We start from the raw sequence: 17127 nt of genomic DNA on the forward strand, positions 1-17127 counted from the left end.
GTCACTGTGACACACAGACCAGTACATACTGACCCTGACACACACACACGTGATCTTCATAAGTACTTTAAGTCAAGGTACTAGCCAACGAGACAATGTTAAAGTCACACAGTACCGTTGGAACCAGTGATAGTGTACCTTCTTGCTTTGCTGGCATTCCTCGCTATGAGGAAACCAAGAATCCACTGCTTTATTTTGATGTGACTTGGAGGATTCACCCACCCACTGACAAACAACAAAACACAGTGAACAGGCTTGCAGTAGCCCACCCACAAAAGCCTGGTATTTAGAATGAAATATGTAGAATTTAATCTACCTTAAAACAAATGTCTACACCGCTGTTGCTACAACCACAAGTCACTACTACTACCTACCACTAACTACCACTACCTACCATTATACTGCTGCTGTAGCCTACCTTAACTCCTGGTCACTACTCTGGTACTCAATCCCAATCAACAACAGTCCAAGCTTCAGGAAGCACAGCCTGACACATACACAAACACATGCAGAGACAGAGACACAAAGAAAGAATGAAACAGAGACAGTGAGACAGCGATAGATAGGCATACAGAGACAGTGAGATATCATGTTGGTTTGTGTAAAAGCTCCAGCATGTGAACACTCATGTCTTTTTGGAGCCATGTCTCCACATGAGCTTGCTGGCTGACAAACTGACTTGCTGTCCTGAGCGAAGGACATCCCTGCGAAGGAGGTAGACAGGTACTCTGTTTGGATCTCATTATAGATGCCCTCTCTGTACAGGTTCTGCCACTTGTCTCCATCGTGCTGTAAAACAAAACGGCAACTGAAATTCACTGGGCACAAAGGACCAATGCCCTTATTTGATCAAATGTTCTGTGGTAAGGTAGTTAGAGCTCCTGACTAGGGACCACATGTCTCCCGCAAAACCTTCCAAAAGACTGCTGTACTACATATGAAATTATCATGTTACCTATCTAGAAATTACAATATACACTTATTGTTTAAACTAAATGTCCCCAAACTACTGCTGATAGTGAAGCAATCAAGACTTACAGAGTTTCACTCTTCAAATATTTACATTTATCCATTTAACTTTTTGTTATGGCTTTCAAACTTCAATACAGCAAAGGATGTGGAGCCATAACACTTCGTCAATCAAATCAAAGTCTGCACAGAAAATTAACCAAACAACTTTTTTTATTTTAATTTATATTGGCCAACAGTTCAACAGTTAGTGTCAAAAGGCAGATTTGTCAGCTGTTGGAGCCATTAGGTTGCTTTGCCATTGTTATGCAACAGAATGTCCTTTGCTTCCTTCACTTCTCTCAGAGTATCATGCTCAGTTAAGTTTTCAATCAATCAATGGTACTTGTACATTTGTTCTTTTATCAGTGCATGCTTATTAGTCAAAAAATGAGCAGCATAGGTAAACTATGATCAATAAACAGGAATTATATAGCTCCTGTACTGTTTCAACATTCTGGTAGGTATATTAATAACCCGAAGTAGAGTGCTGGTTACAATGAGAAATTTCCTCTTCCACTGAAATAAATTAAACATCACATACACCACCAAGCATTTCAAACGCATTATCCAGATACTATAGCAGTACTCCAAAAACATCTGTGTGTGTGTGTGTGTGTGTGTACGCCCATCCTACCTCATGAGATTGCCAGTGTCCTTGTGCTAGTCATGAGTAAACCTGTCACAGGGGATGAGGCAGGCTGCTGCTTTATGCATCTACACATTCTTCATCCCTTCCTGTCCTCTTGTCAGTGTGTCTCCCTCCCTGTGTTGGTGGCCCAGCTGTGTACAATCTGTAGTGGAAGCTAGCCAGTAACTGCTAGCCACTGTGGAGACATGTTACTTTTCTAAGCTCCAAGTGCAAACTAATGCTCTAAGAAAAACAAACTAGCCTTGAGCTGTAGATTCTCTAACTGTGGACAGTTGGCCTGTAGTGCTGATGTAAGTATCAGGGGCGGATTGGCCATCGGGAATACCGGGAAAAATCCCGAACGGCCGGTCCATTTCAGGCCGAACCGGCCGGTGGTCAGTACGTTTTTATTTATTTTTTTCTTTCATACGCGGCCGGCCTGGACGACCGTTCAGCTGCAGCGGAACGCTATGTCTGTGTTTGTGGGTTTCAGACCGGGCCAAACCAATACTTTCAATCTTGAGGGCCGATACAAGCGGCCCCTCCTAAATTGGACTAATCCTCGTTTTTCCTGACATCCGATTGGCTCAAACTTAAGGCGCCGAAAAAAGAGTTTACTTTCAGTCAGGTTTGGATTTGTATGAATGCAACAGACACGGTCGTTAAAAAATTGTGGAATGAAGGAAAGAAGAGAAAGAAATGGGTGGGGCCGAAAAAATAAGAATGAAAAAGAAAATTGTTTTGGCACAAGAGGCAGCTAAATGCGCCAAATTAACAGACCTTTTCCGTGAAAAGGGTGCTGTGGCAGGAGGTAACGTTACAGATGAGGAAGGAGGACCCAGCAGCGTGGACAGGACAGGTGCACGATTACTGATGTGTTTATTATACACTGAAATTATTTATATTTGCATTTAAATATAGGCATATATATTATATAATGGATAATGTAGAGCGAGGCGGTTTGCTATAAAAACGATTGTATTAGTTTCGTGCCATGAATGAGGTCTGCTATTGCTTGATAACAGTCCGCTCAAAGAAGAGCGTTGCCATGGACACGCAGGATTCTGACCGTAGAGACAGAACTATTTTCAGAACTATTAGCGGAAGCAATACAATCGTTTTTTAAAACAATAAACTCCTTTTTAAATCAATACTGTGTGTCAAATTATTGATTTATTTGGTATGTAGCCATGTAATAAACATTTGCTGTTATCATGTTATAGCCATGTAGCCCTTACATATTTAGAGATATATTATATATTATAAACAGCAGTTTGCAGTGTGTCACCACACACAGACAACATCCTTCTATAAGCAAGGAATCTCTGTATCTCTGTATGTATATTAGCTGTTAAGGTCAGTAATGGAGAGGGACAGGTTGAGGATGACCCCTGCAGTCATATTGATGAGGAGGGAGAGAAGGAGGAGGAGCAGGAGGAAGGAGAGCAGTAAGAGAAAGAAGAGCAGGAGGAGAATGGAACCAGTATAAAAACAGTGACAGGTACAGGGGCAGTGTCCAGGGCTGGGTAGGCAATCATATTAGGCATATCAATCAATCAGATATTTACATATAGGATAAAATGCCAATAGTTCCACATACTAGATAATAACTTGACTGAAGCAAAGATTGAATTAGAAAATGTTTTATTCTTAGTCATATATATAACTGATTAGGTTTTTATCTCCCATTTTTTTATTCGACGTGTATTCTAAAGTGTAAGGATAATAATTCAGCCATCATTGCTCTGAAATGTTTATTTAATTTTATAAATTATATTTACATTGTGCTCCTATTGCAACTATAGAGTCAAATTAAGATAAAGACCATATTATTGCCTGCCAAACTCAGTAGTGCCACAAGAACTATTGCAAAGTGCAGGTTGTGAAATACGAATTGCGTGACAGACCAGGTGCCATGTAATATCAGTGATTTTCTTTACCGGAAGGCAAGAAAGCTAGCTATAACTTTCTAGTAGACACTTCAGATCTTAGACTAAGATCTGTCATTTGTAATACAAGTAAAAATAAATTAGAATTTATAACAGACTGCAAACGTCTGGGGACTGAGGAGACAAGTTGCTCAAGTTTATGAATAGGAATGTTGTCCCATTCTTGTCTAATACAGGCTTCTAGTTGCTCAACTGTCTTAGGTCTTCTTTGTCGCACTTTCCTCTTTATGATGCGCCAAATGTTTTCTATGGGTGAAAGATCTGGATTGCAGGCTGGCCATTTCAGTACCGGGATCCTTCTATGCAGCCATGACATTGTAATTGATGCAGTATGTGGTCTGGCATTGTCATGTTGGAAAATGCAAGGTCTTCCCTGAAAGAGACAACGTCTGGATGGGAGCATATGTTGTTCTAGAACTTGGATATAACTGCCAGCATTGATGGTGCCTTTCCAGATGTGTAGGCTGCCAATGCCAAACGCACTCATGCAACCCCATACCATCAGAGATGCAGGCTTCTGAACTGAGTGCTGATAACAACTTGGGTTGTCCTTGTCCTCTTTAGTCCGGATGACATGGTCCCAGTTTTCCAAAATGAACTTCAAATTTTGATTTGTCTGACCACAGAACACTTTTCCACTTTGCAACAGTCCATTTTAAATGATCCTTGGCCCAGAGAAAACGCCTGCGCTTCTGGATCCTGTTTAGATACGGCTTCTTTTTAGACCTATAGAGTTTTAGCCGGCAACGGCGAATGGCACGGTGGATTGTGTTCACCGACAATGTTTTCTGGAAGTATTCCTGAGCCCATGTTGTGATTTCCATTACAGTATCATTCCTATATGTGATGCAGTGCCATCTGAGGGCCCGAAGATCACGGGCATCCAATATGGTTTTCCGGCCTTGACCCTTACACAGAGATTGTTCCAGATTCTCTCTGAGACACTCCTTTCTGATATTGCTCCACTATTTTTCGCCGCAGCATTGGGGGAATTGGTAATCCTCTGCCCATCTTGACTTCTGAGAGACACTGCCACTCTGAGAGGCTCTTTTTATACCCAATATGTTGCCAATTGACAAAATAAGTTGCAAATTGGTCCTCCAGCTGTTCCTTATCTGTACATTTAACTTTTCCGGCCTCTTATTGCTACCTGTCCCAACTTTTTTGGAATGTGTAACTCTCATGAAATCCAAAATGAGCCAATATTTGGCATGACATTACAAAATGTCTCACTTTCAACATTCAATATGTTATCTATATTCTATTGTGAATTAAATATACGTTTATGAGATTTGTAAATTATTCCATTCCTTTTTTACTCACAATTTGTACAGTGTCCCAACTTTTTTGGAATCAGGTTTGTAAACTATAGTTGACAAAAGTATTTTGGCTACGTAGTACAGCTATTTTTGTTACTTTTATTGGTGTTGGATGGATGAAGACAGAGTAGACTTTAATTTCTGTATTTAGATATAATTTAAGTCATATTAGATCAGTGTCTAACACAAACCATGAGACAGGTATACTTTTAGCCAACTGTGATAAAAAAATAACCTTATTTTGATAGAACGAGGCTTTGCCCCCCCATCCATGATTTTCTAAATCAAGAGCAATATTAAACTGCACACCGAAGTTAACAGCACACATGGGTGATTGATTGACTGTGTCGTCCAATTATGTTTGATATTCCGAGTTTGATCGTCAATACCTCTTCCAAAAAACCTCGTACGAAGTCATCTAGAAACGGCCGATAATGACCAGAAACGGCCGATAATGGGGGTGGCCAATGGTAGGGAGACGTTAGCTACCGTTTACAGAAGAGAGGGCGCTCCAAATGAGCGAGTTACTTTCAAAGCATCAGACTCTACCGAACATCCTGCGAAATGAACACGATTTAATGCTATTTCTATACAATTTGTAAGAGGTTTAAGATGCGATGGAACATGTGACGAAAAAAAGAAATTCACTGTGAAAATATATTGGGGGGCGGGGGTGTTTACTGCTATTATAGTAAACAACAAGGTCCCACCGTGAAATGGAATAAGAGCTTAGACAAAAATATTAATTAAATGATTCAGCGATTCAAATGATCCGAATCTTTTCAAAGACCTGAACTAAATGATTCCGTTAATTTTAGTGATTCGGAATGCCCATCCCTAGTCAGATCCAGTGTTTGAGAGTATCATAACCGTAATGTATGTGTAAATGTTACTGATCTACAAACAATATTGACGTATGATGTATTGTGATTTGTAGATTTGTGACTCTCCTGTAATATTTTTTTGTTTCTCACATGACCAGACAGTACAGGAAGCAACTCAAACAATCCCCCATAATTTGATGACCTGTTAGCAGTCAGTCTAATATGCTTATTAGCAAGTTTTTCATGGTGGTGGCATACACTAAATAATATTAATCATTCATGCTCTAAGTGAAATGCAAGGCTAATGAAATGTTTTATACCAACCCTGCTGTTTTTACAAGACATGGTCCCTTAGATTTTTTGAATTCTCCTTGACGCTTAAGGTTGAGTATTTCCTTAGCAGCTTACCAGCAGAGGGAACCCATTAGGTAATGCCTTTTCACAGGCACTAAGCAGACAAGAGCAGCAATGATGCTGTACTGATTGCCCAATTCAGAAACAAGGTGGGTTGTGTGCAAATAAATATTGTATGTATGGACCCTCTTTTGAAAACACCTCCCCATACCAGTCTTAACAGAGAAAACATACAGCACCTTAAGAGTCAGTTCAAGGGCATTTTATGGAAGTAAAAATAATTTCAAAAGAGAATCAAGCAAACTGAGAAAACCTGAATCCCCCCTTTAAAATAATTTAGTTCTCAGTTCCTTTAGTCTTTGACAACCAATTGTTTTACTGTCACCAAGACTATAAATATTTCAAGTAGTTTTTTTCTCTATAACACTGTTTACTGCTTAATGTACGGTTAGATTTCCAATCTCCACTAAACTACACACGACACATGAAAGGGTTTATGCACATCAGCATTTTATTTGACAAAGCAAGTACACATTGGTTACTATAGTAGCAGAAACATTATCAAACCCCAGAGGTTAACACTTTAAAACCATAGTCAAAAAAATGTCCATAGGCACTGCCTAATCAGAAAATCTTTGTCTGTTTAAAGCAACCAACTCTGTAAGGCAACACAATGTGTCAAGTCCATCTTTGTGTCCAAGAGGCAACAGTGCACATTTCTGATCAATTCAAATTTTTTCCAATAAAAAATACTGATCTCACTTCATAGAAAATGGCAAAAAACTCAATTTATGCACAGAATAACTATTCAACATTTTTATGCACTGCATAGCAATGCTGTCTTTTCCCTACCCGGAAGTACAAGTATCAGTGTGCCGATTCCCATAGATATGTATTTGATAGTGTTGCTACTTACAATGTTTATTTTCTTCAGTTATCAAAAAAAAACAACATAGAAAGCAAGCAAGCTCCCATAGTGAACATTAGCATTTACCTTTACACAGTTTGAAATCAATAGTATGGTTATTTACACAAAACAAAATTAGAGGCCATCCAAAATAATGTTGAAAAGTGGAATGCAAAAAACACCTTCAAAATCAAATTTGTAAAAATACACAAGAATACTGTGCATACAGAATGAAAAGCAGTGGCATCGATCCCTGCAATAGTTTTTATTGAAAACAACAGATATTCATTACCCAAGACAGAATAAAGACAAATGTCCAGAAAAAAAAAACTTTTTACATGATTCATTGCATCCAAAACACAACCAATTCATGTTGACTGTTCAAGTCATTATGAATATGGTAGCAGCTTGAGACGCTAAACCAACCAAGGTGCAAATCCAAGTGTCTCCTTAACAGTTACATTATTTTACAGTTAATTTAAAATGGTACCACCTTGCCCAAGAAGTTCAGTCTACTCTAAGGGCAGCACTATACTGCCGTAGTTTCTTCCAGTCTTCCATTGTTCCCCTTAGCCTTGCATGAAATCAGCTTCATGGTCTCTAGTAGAGGTGAACTACCCCTTCAAATGCCATGTAACAACAAGCCTTACTCTGCCACAATGGAGGGGATTAAACATAGATCCCTGTGGTGCTCCAGTAGAGTTGACTACCCCCCCCCTCCCCATCAGTGTGTGGGGTATCCTGTGGCTCCCATACCAGCCTGGTTTGCTAGCATACTCCCATTCAATCCCTGTGTAGCTTCCATAACCCCACCGTTACTGAGGGCACTCACGCCTGTCCACCCAGCACTGGCCGGTAATTGACTGCAAACAGGGGAAAGAGACAAAACACCAGCAGGTTAGAAAAGGAGGAGACAGCGGCTAGACAGGTTGTGTGTCAAATGGCATCCTTTTCCCCCTTTAAGTGCACTACGTTTGTCAAGCGGCTCTGGTAAGTGATAAAGGGAATAGGATTCCATTTGAGGGACAAACCAAAGAGGGAACAACAGCCAGCTGAGCAGATTGTGAAAGATAAAGGGGGTCAGGGTGTCAAAGGATAAGCACAAAATTAGGTAGGGAAAGACAACGGATCTGACATTGAACAGCAACAGATTGAGTGGATGATTTGTGGGAATGGGCATGCAGACAAAGCCTAGAGTGAATGGTAAACAATGATCCTGTGTACTAGCTTTATATAAAAAAAAAATTACATCTATGACTCCTTGACGTCAGCCAGAGCTTCTGAAACTGATCGATGGTGCGAAGTGTGGTGGAGGGTGGCTGCATTTACATTTAAATTACACTTTCCTGAAACCAGTACCATTGCAAATTAAAAACCATAATCAGCATATGGCCTATTGTTAACAGACACACAGAAAGGGACATAACACCGGAGTATGTTACAACCTTAGGAAGAAAAAAAAAAAAAAAAAAAACAGGCTGACATTTTAGGACTTCAACTATATTTCAAAAATAGACCTAGATTTTTATTGACTTTCATAGAAAAGGTAATTTGATGTATCACAAAGATAAATCAACAGGACTTTATGTTTAAAGTCGGTTTTGACCAAGCAGTATAATTATGACTGTTCTTTTGACCAATCAAGACATGAGAAGATTGGATGAGACTTGTCAAAAAAACTATTATATAAATCAGAATTGGCTAACCTGTTTTGTCCTATATACATATTGTACATTTAAATGCAAATACACTAGTCAAATTTGTAATCTGTATACACTACTTCCAAAACAATTTCACATTTGAAAAACACTTTCCCAAGTTACTGCATTCTTTAGTTCACTACATTTGAAAGAACATATTACAGCTTTGGTACAGAATATGTATTCTGCTATAAAAGCAGTTGAAACCGGATTATTATCTAATGCCGCTGCCAAACCCCATTTTATCCAGTTGAGACAAGAAAATGTATAATGATTTAAATGTAGCTATAATCTACTAACATTCATACAACATCCCATTTCAAGTAGCAATGCCCTTTCATCAGGAGAAAAAGGATATTCAATTTAAGGAAAATATATTCAGTGAGCAAAAAGAAGGCGTGCATGAAGTAACAAGAGCAATGACATGGAACTCAATGTTTGTGGACGTGACATGCACAATAAAGTATCCCTAAGCGCTGGAAGACACTTCTAAGGACAGGGCAGCAAGTCCCCTTTTCTGTATTCAACCATCCCAGTCTCATGGTTGTCTAGGACTATGTAGTTTATCAAGTGGACAAGTTCAAATTATACGCAGAATCACAGCCATTTTGAAAAGCCAAAACGAACCGTCATTGGTGCTCTTTAGAAAAATAAAGGAACAATTGATGAAATTGCTGTTGTTATCTCATCTAAAAAAAATCCTGATTTGTATGTAGTTTGGTCCTTCGAAACTGGATATGGTGGTGGAGGTTGGAGGACATCTATGGCCCCATCCTTCCCCAGGCCAGAGCTGCAGGCAGCTGGGCTGGAGTCAAGAGTTCCTCAGGAAGCCCAGCCAAGTACACAGACACATAGATGCAAGCCCTGGTTGCTGGAGGAGAGGAGAGCCCTGCAGATGTCCTTATGTACTTACTTAAACCCCTGCTGGTTCCAGGCCTGGGCCTGGCCGTAAACCCCATAGGTGGGTACCTGCCACCCATTAGGGACGTACTGGCCAAGCTGCTGGGCACTGCCATACCACTGGGCATATTGGCCATAGGGCTGGGCGGCAAAGCCCACTTTGTTTTGCTGTCAAGGAGAAAGGACCAGAGTGAGCATTCAAGAGTGTGCGCGCATGCCTTATGATGTCAATGAAGAGAAGCCTCTGGATGTGGTTCCATACCTGGGACACTTGCTGAACCTGCTGCATAGGGCTCATCATGTCAGGGGTCTCTTTACCCCAGTAACACTTCACCATATGGCCCTCTATTGAAGTCCCATTCACAGACACAATGGCATGGGCAGCACCCTCATGAGAGTTGAACCTGAACACAGGACACAAGTCAAATGACAGGGGTAGGGGAAACAGATTCCAACGATACCAAGTGTTTGTCAGGTATAACATTTTATCTTGTGACATACCTCACAAAAGAGTATCCTTTGTCTGGGAAAACCCGTATTTCCATGATTTGCCCAAAGGGAGAGAAGGTCTGCCGCATCAGTTGTTCTAGACAAAAGGAAGACATGTCACATACACCCAGGAAACCTGAACTAGAAAGCCACCACTTCAACAACAGGTGCAGCAGGTGGCTTGGTGTTTAGAGCACCTGTAGACAGTATCCAAAAGGGTTGCGCCAGAGTCTTTGCAGTAAATGGGAATGTCTCCTCTGTCAACTTAACTGGTAAAATCAGTTTAAGTCATCATTTCCCCCTCCCAATACAATAAGACAACTACTGACCTGTTAGACCTGTGCTGACTCCTCCACAGTACACAGTGCAGTTATTGGGACTAGACTGGTTCACAACCTCATCAAAGGACAGGTGTTTGGTATTTGCTATTTGAAACAGGAATGGGGATGGATAAATATACACCACAGAAATAACAGGATCTTAGGAGCTAAACTGAACACAAGTGTATGAACATTGCTCTCGCCAGTGATAAAGAATGGGTGAAGATTAAAATGGTGAAGAAAATCTGCTGAACGGCAGGTCACTGGTAACCAATCACTCTTGCATGGACTCACTTTCATAAGTGGTTTTAGGGGCTGGGGGCTTTCTTGTGGCCCAGTTGGTCCTGATCTGTCGGCCACCAAGCCACTGGCCACCCATTTGCTGAATGGCGTTCTCTGCATCCTGTGAGGAGGAAAAGACAACTAAATGTCCACATGACCCACCCACAGACTCAAATAACCATGTTCTCAATTTAATAAATTCAATATGCAGACATTATCATTAAAATAATATTTGGCACAGCATACGATTCTGTTGCAATATGTTAGGAGTGCTAGACTGAAGTAAAAACTAGAATAGACTGCACCCATTCTTTCAAGAACGCAACAGTTTTGAAGTTCTTAAGACACTCTCTGTAAGGTTCTGGAATATGGGCAGAGACGGTGTCCAAGGACACGCTTGGTTCCACACAGTCTTGGTACAAGTATGGAAAAAAGCTTTGACTGGGTTGAGCGGGAGCTGCCCTCTGATAGGGGCAGGAAGGCCAAGAGAGCCGACAAAATCGAAGATTCGTCCAATTCTCCGTTACATCTGCAGAACCCCACATTTTAAATAGACAAATATAACTGGATGCTTAATCAAGATTAGAAAAATTTGAATTCAGAGTTTGCTTAATAAAATGCCACTAGATTGATGGTTATACAAGGCTGCTTTGTACCATAACAATTAATTGAGAATGCCCTTTTCTTCAACTACAAGGCAGGATTCACTACCTAGCAACTTCCAAACTATTCTCATAGCAGGAAATCGTTCTATTGCCTCATCCTATAATGAGTACATATAGTGGGTGTAGAATAGGGGTGTCAAACCGGTTCCACAGAGGGCAGTGTCTGCAGGTCTTTCCCTTTAAATTGGTTCCCAGTTCAGACCTAAACAACCAGGTGAGGGTCGACACTAACCAATTAGTGACCTAATTAAGTTAAGTACAAGGTGAGTGAAAACCTGCAGACACTCTGCCCTCCGTGGAACCGGTTTGACACCCCTGGTGTAGAATGAATAATTTCAAAGGGGGTGGTGACACTTTCTGTTGCCTTACAGCATGAAACGAAAACATAAGACTTCATTTACCCTTTATTTACAGAGTAAAAATTGTGGTGACTTAGATTTGTTCAAAATAAAAGCTGTTATACAGAGGACTCTTAGTATTGCAATTCAAAGCAAAGAATCCATCATGGGTGGAAAGGTAATTTCAAAAGATAAAAGGAAGTTGTGGGGATTAATATAAAAATATTTTGAATACTTTTTCTATTCCTTGGACCACAGTTAAGACCATTTATAAGTGGAAATTGTAGACCACTACCCCTCCGTCCAAACTGCATGACCAGGCAAGGAGGAGTGATCAGAGTCACTATATTTTGAAAGTACCAAGAAGCCAATGGAAACTTTGAAGCGCTCCACAAATCGGGCCTCTATGGGAGGGTGGCAAGAAAAGAAAACAGCCCTAAAAAATGGCAACATCAAATCTAGTCGGAGCTTTGTCTGGCAAAAACCCAATACATCTTTCCACCGAAAGAACACCATGCCAACAGTAAATCACAGCTGTCCATAACTAATGGCTGAAATTCATCAAGTATTAAATAAGGAGGGTGTTCACATATCCATAGAGCAGAGCACAGCCCCCCCCCCCCCGATATTGTTCATTACGATGTGTAAATAAAGCTGGTTATGTGTTTTAATTTTAGGCTATAAGGCAACAAAATGTGAACATTCTGAAACAGGGTGGTGACTTTGGATACCCACTGTAAGCAGGAGCAAATTTGGTTATGACTTAATCCCTCTCTTAGTTATTCCATCAAACAACACTTACCCATTTGTTGAAGAAAGAGACAAAGCCATAGCCTTTAGACTTCCCTGTTGCCATATCTTTGACCACACGAGCATCACTGAAGAAAACATACCATTTACTCAATACCAGCAAGGTGTCATTTTTAAATAAACTGACATAGGCAAATTACTCTTTAGGACATATTAACCTATTAAATGTTTTACTGACTCAAGAATGACTAATGTTAAGAGAGCACATAACCATTAATGTTTAGCTACTTACGATATCCTCCCAAATGGACCGAAGGCAGCTTTGACATCTTCTGTGGTGATTTCAGGACTAAGGTCTCCAACAAAGACATGAAAATGATCTGTTGGAAGACAGCAAAAAACAAAACATCTGTAACTCACTGCTGGATGCGACACATTGTGAAGTTTTATAGATAATTGTATCTGTATGTATGGCGTGGAAGACCGTGTTCTCAAAGGAAACTGTACTAATGTTTTCCACATAACAGACAATTAGGCACTTACTAGTTCAGGCAAAATTACAGTAACATTCCATGACTGTCATAACCGTAACACTTACTGCTTGTGTCTTTTTTCTGACTGCTTGGTGTTGTGGCCCAGTTGACTTTAACCTCCTAAAGACAGATGGGAAGAGAGAAAACAGGCCAGGTGGGGTATGTGTACATCATTTAGATATAGTGGCCTAATTTACAACCTCAGTTTGTGGTACTTTAGGGTGTGAAAGAAATGAGCCATCTGACCAAACACAGTGTGAATCTCTGGATGCAGTGATGAGCAGAGAAAAAGAACAGGGAATACCTGAGCACTCCATAAACAACTGGAACAAACTACTGAGTAAAAGGTCCAAGTAACAAAGGACTTACAAACCAGTGACATTATCAACTTGTATTACTCCTGAAACGGTCCTTCATTACCTGTTGAGGATAAAATAATTTGCACTGAATATATTTCTGCTGAGGTTAGGACCTATATTTGTGAAGTTATGGGTCTGGAAAAGGTACAGCAATTGTTTTAGTTTGGTGGTGGGGGGGGGGATTAAGCACACGCATTAAGAGTGTAGCCTATGGCTCAGGATCAGGGCCCATTTCCCTTGAAAAGTTGGCTTCAAAGGCATAAGTATAAGGATTGGTTTCGTAAAAGAACAGCGAGAGGTCACTAACATTTTCAACTGCAGGCTATAATCAGTCAGTCACAAAGACAGACATACAAAGCTACTATCCTACTCTAGATTTAGAGCAGTAAGATCCTCATGCACATCATAAACGGACATGCCTGGTCAGCATTTGAACAAGACTTAGGTGGTCAAGCCTATAGTGAGGTCATACCTACAGTTCAATAAAATATAAAAGTATTTGCCCCGTCTGATTATCATTTATGTTTGCATTTTTGACAAAGTTCAGTTAAACCAAAATGCAATATTAGCTGAATTGTAAATGAATGCTATTCATCATATTCACAGGCCTATACCAAAACACAAACCTCATGAAAAGCAGGTAAAACATGACACTACCTATTTTGCATCAGATTGTTACTGAATCTTTCTGGTGTGGATCAATTTTCTAGCGGCCTGACCTACATGCACTTCGGCTTACAGACTGATGTCTTGACATTTGCTTGCAGAATACCATGACCGACCGACCACACACACACACACCGCAACACTTTAAATGCCCTACCCCATATTTGCCATTGCCTGCATGTACAAGACCATGGTATGCCATGGTGTTATCCCTAATGCAAGAGAACAACATAGATTGTAGGGCATAGAGCAACAAGCAGCATGAAATGTCAACATGCTTTCGTGATCAACCATCGATTTACCTTATTGGCCTAAGTGGCCCATTTCAGAAAGTTGTTGTTTTTTAAAGTAGTAAATGAGCGTGTGCAAGAAAAATACAAGATTGACTAGTCAAATAGGACATTATACAAACCTGGTGCGTTCCCAGATATCACTCCTGGCTTAAGCAAAGGCTACACATGTAGTAAATGTTACCATGACAAGTGAAACATTAGACTAGTTCTAATATTGCCTATGTTTATGCCAGTGAATTGCACAACAGGCTTTTAGCTCTACCCACAGCTGTGCTTTCAATAAATGGAAACAAATGTGTGACTCATTGCTGGGTTGTCTCAACTTCAGAATAAGTTACAATCTGGTGCATTTACAATAAAAATTTAACAATAAGTTTACAAACTAAGAGGCTATTCAAGCAGGCTTAATGCTTAAAAAAACAAAACAACCGAAGAGTCAATTTTAGGATCTTTTGCCTGCTGATCTTAAGATTAAACAAGTGCCAAGGATATTATATATTCTTCGTAATGCTTGAAAACAAAAGTCCGTAAGTCAAGGTTTACAAAATATTTTTGCCAATAGGTTAAGACTTCAGGCAGAATTTGCCAAATCAATTAAGATGAAATGTGGCCTAGGCTATTTGTTTTTAACAGGAAACGCATAACTGATATGATTATTTTTTATGTAGGTTACAACAGAATACCAAGCTCTGTCAAGTCTCTTTCAAACAGCAGTCATGAACACTGATCTGAAAAGAGGTGAGTGGGGCCTGCAGATCATTGATTGTTTCTGGATGATTTTACACCCTGTTCTTGAGATTTTGGCACGATGGCCACTCCTGGAACCGTTGTGCAAGCTACATTAATCTCATGCAGACTTCGGGCTGTCCTAAAACAGGCATGGTAGTTAACAACATGACTCCAACCGCTGAACCTAATTATCCCTTTCCTTCGGATAACAGTTTTACACCTGGTGATTGCATGTTTGAATATCTTGCAAACATGAAACTAATTGAAAGAATCACCAATCAGATGTAATTTCAGACGCCCTCTATACACTACTACAAACAATAAGACCTAACCAAATTCAGTGTGACAGTCGAAAACAAAAATCAGACAGGGGGCAATTACTTTCACAACACTATTAATCCAATTGACTCGGTGAGTCTATGTACTTAGCGGCTGGATAGGGCCATTGCGATTTTACAATTCAATTAATGAGTTTGTCATTTCACGTTGTAATATTTCTGCTGACTGTCTAGCTCACGCATAGTTTAGGCCTACTGGTTGGTCAAACCGCTGCACCCAATACAAACCCATCCCAACTCACCCTGTAGATACGATAGCTTACCTTACCCATAATCTTACGCCCATTCATTGCAGCCAGTGAAGCAGCAGCATGTCTGTGTTCATAGAACTCCACAAAGCAGTATGGGTCATTGCCTGCAGTCTGTAACACAACAAGCAGTACAATAAGTTTAGTCAGTCAAAAACAGCCAGATGTTCAGGCAGTCACCATCACCAAGTGGTGTTAATATTATACAAAGCTCAAACTCTTGGGCCCAGGTGTACTCACATCAACAATCATTTTACAGCTCTTGCAAGGGCCGATCTGTGTGAAAACCTGTAGGATGAGGGGCTCAGTGACATCCCTGGACAGGTTCCCAACATACCTGGAAAAGAATGGAAAAGCAAATTCTTGAGCAGGAAGTAACAACGTGTTCTAACCAGCCTTTGGTGGCACTGCTGTACAACGACTTACGTTACAAATCGATAAGACTAAGCATTTACAGTTATTTAACGTTATAACAAGGGCGTTTAAAGCATCCCCTTTGAAAGGTACTTTTAGCGGTCCAACAAAACGGCGGAAAAAACGTGTTCCGTCAGACTAGTTGACGTGGCTATCCTCCCGGAGAAAGGCATGCATGTATGACGCTTAGGCCTCTCGACTTGGAATGTGAATTCTGAAGCTGTAAAGTATCTATTTAACTCTTATTCTACCATTTTATTTTTCCAATAAAAATAAATACAATAATTACCTAATATACGAATCGACAAATGCGTTGAGCAAAATTTGTGTATACGTCAGAATCTCTATCATGTACTGTACAATTGGGTTTCAAGTTCTTGCTGCGTTGACACGCCGGTAAATTAACTAGACTTCCTGCAATACAATGCCATGGATATGTGAACCCTTACTACAGTTATGTCACTGCCAATTGATTTCCATCGGTTACCCAAAATCGAACTAATTACAAAGATATGTATAGACTACTACCAGCAAGAAAGGCTACCTAACCAACTAATGTCTTTGTGGATACCTACAGTAATGTAAACTAGCTAGCTAACGCGAGCTAGTATGAGTTAGGTAGCTGGGTTCTTAGAAAGTTCGAGCCATAAGCTGGATGTTTTGGTTTGAGCCATAAGGTTTCTGACGTTTTACAACGCTTAAAAATAACACAATTTTAATAAATATTTAGCTGGCTAGCACGCGTTGGCTACTTACAGGGTTTTGGGCTGCTCGTCGTCCATCATCATCATCATGCTGCTGCTTTCGTAGGTTGCACACAGAGTGTTGTCCTTGTATATAGAGGAATTTACACGCACGTTCTAATTTCTAAATATGTGGCTTTTGTATACTGTTAATGAAGATTTAAAAAGGTGCAACAATCAACTCAATTGTTGACCATGCAAACCAGCTGTGATTAGCTTGTATGAACAATGGGTACACTACGAAGAGGAAGATGGCGGAAAATCAGAGCGGATGTGCACAGCCGCATGCGCAATGAATGCTCCCACATACAATGTGTACTTTTCAGCACCAGGCGTCAGTAAAGGCATGAATAATAGTAATATTTAAA

General features: G+C 40.2%; 1 protein-coding gene and 1 long non-coding RNA gene across 3 annotated transcripts; both read right to left on the minus strand.

Annotated features, from left to right (window-relative positions):
* Window positions 1-418: 418 nt before the first annotated feature.
* LOC109616487 lies at window positions 419-1765 on the minus strand. Its single transcript, XR_002197620.2, has 3 exons — window positions 1646-1765; window positions 680-789; window positions 419-487 (listed from the first exon to the last, which is right to left on the minus strand). It is a non-coding gene; the product is annotated as an uncharacterized LOC109616487 (long non-coding RNA).
* A 4808-nt stretch (window positions 1766-6573) lies between these two features.
* Window positions 6574-17034, minus strand: LOC105029393 (nucleolysin TIA-1). Of its 2 annotated transcripts, XM_010902723.5 has the most exons (12): window positions 16773-17034; window positions 15843-15939; window positions 15618-15716; window positions 13035-13089; window positions 12729-12816; window positions 12489-12564; window positions 10696-10804; window positions 10411-10506; window positions 10094-10178; window positions 9855-9996; window positions 9606-9760; window positions 6574-7855 (listed from the first exon to the last, which is right to left on the minus strand). In XM_010902723.5, exons 1-12 carry the CDS (start codon window positions 16808-16810, stop codon window positions 7717-7719), a joined length of 1179 nt encoding a protein of 392 aa, XP_010901025.1. In that variant the 5' UTR covers window positions 16811-17034; the 3' UTR covers window positions 6574-7716. The 2 variants fall into 2 exon arrangements, with proteins under 2 accessions (XP_010901025.1, XP_019907920.1); XM_020052361.3 differs by lacking the exon at window positions 16773-17034 and having other exon boundaries at window positions 15623-15716.
* Window positions 17035-17127: the final 93 nt, after the last annotated feature.

The sequence above is a fragment of the Esox lucius genome, chromosome 13 (genome assembly GCF_011004845.1).
Source record: "Esox lucius isolate fEsoLuc1 chromosome 13, fEsoLuc1.pri, whole genome shotgun sequence".
In the NCBI taxonomy this organism is placed as follows: Eukaryota; Metazoa; Chordata; class Actinopteri; order Esociformes; family Esocidae; genus Esox; species Esox lucius.

Excerpts from the sequence above, each read along its gene's own strand:
- LOC105029393 (XM_010902723.5), bottom strand. The coding sequence starts at position 16,810 with ATGATGATGATGATGGACGACGAGCAGCCCAAAACCCT. Across the intron at positions 12,565-12,728 it reads GGTCCATTTGGGAGGATATC|TGATGCTCGTGTGGTCAAAG; the intron begins GTAAGTAGCTAA and ends TGTTTTCTTCAG. Across the intron at positions 10,805-12,488 it reads TCTCTTTCTTCAACAAATGG|GATGCAGAGAACGCCATTCA; the intron begins GTAAGTGTTGTT and ends TCCTCCTCACAG.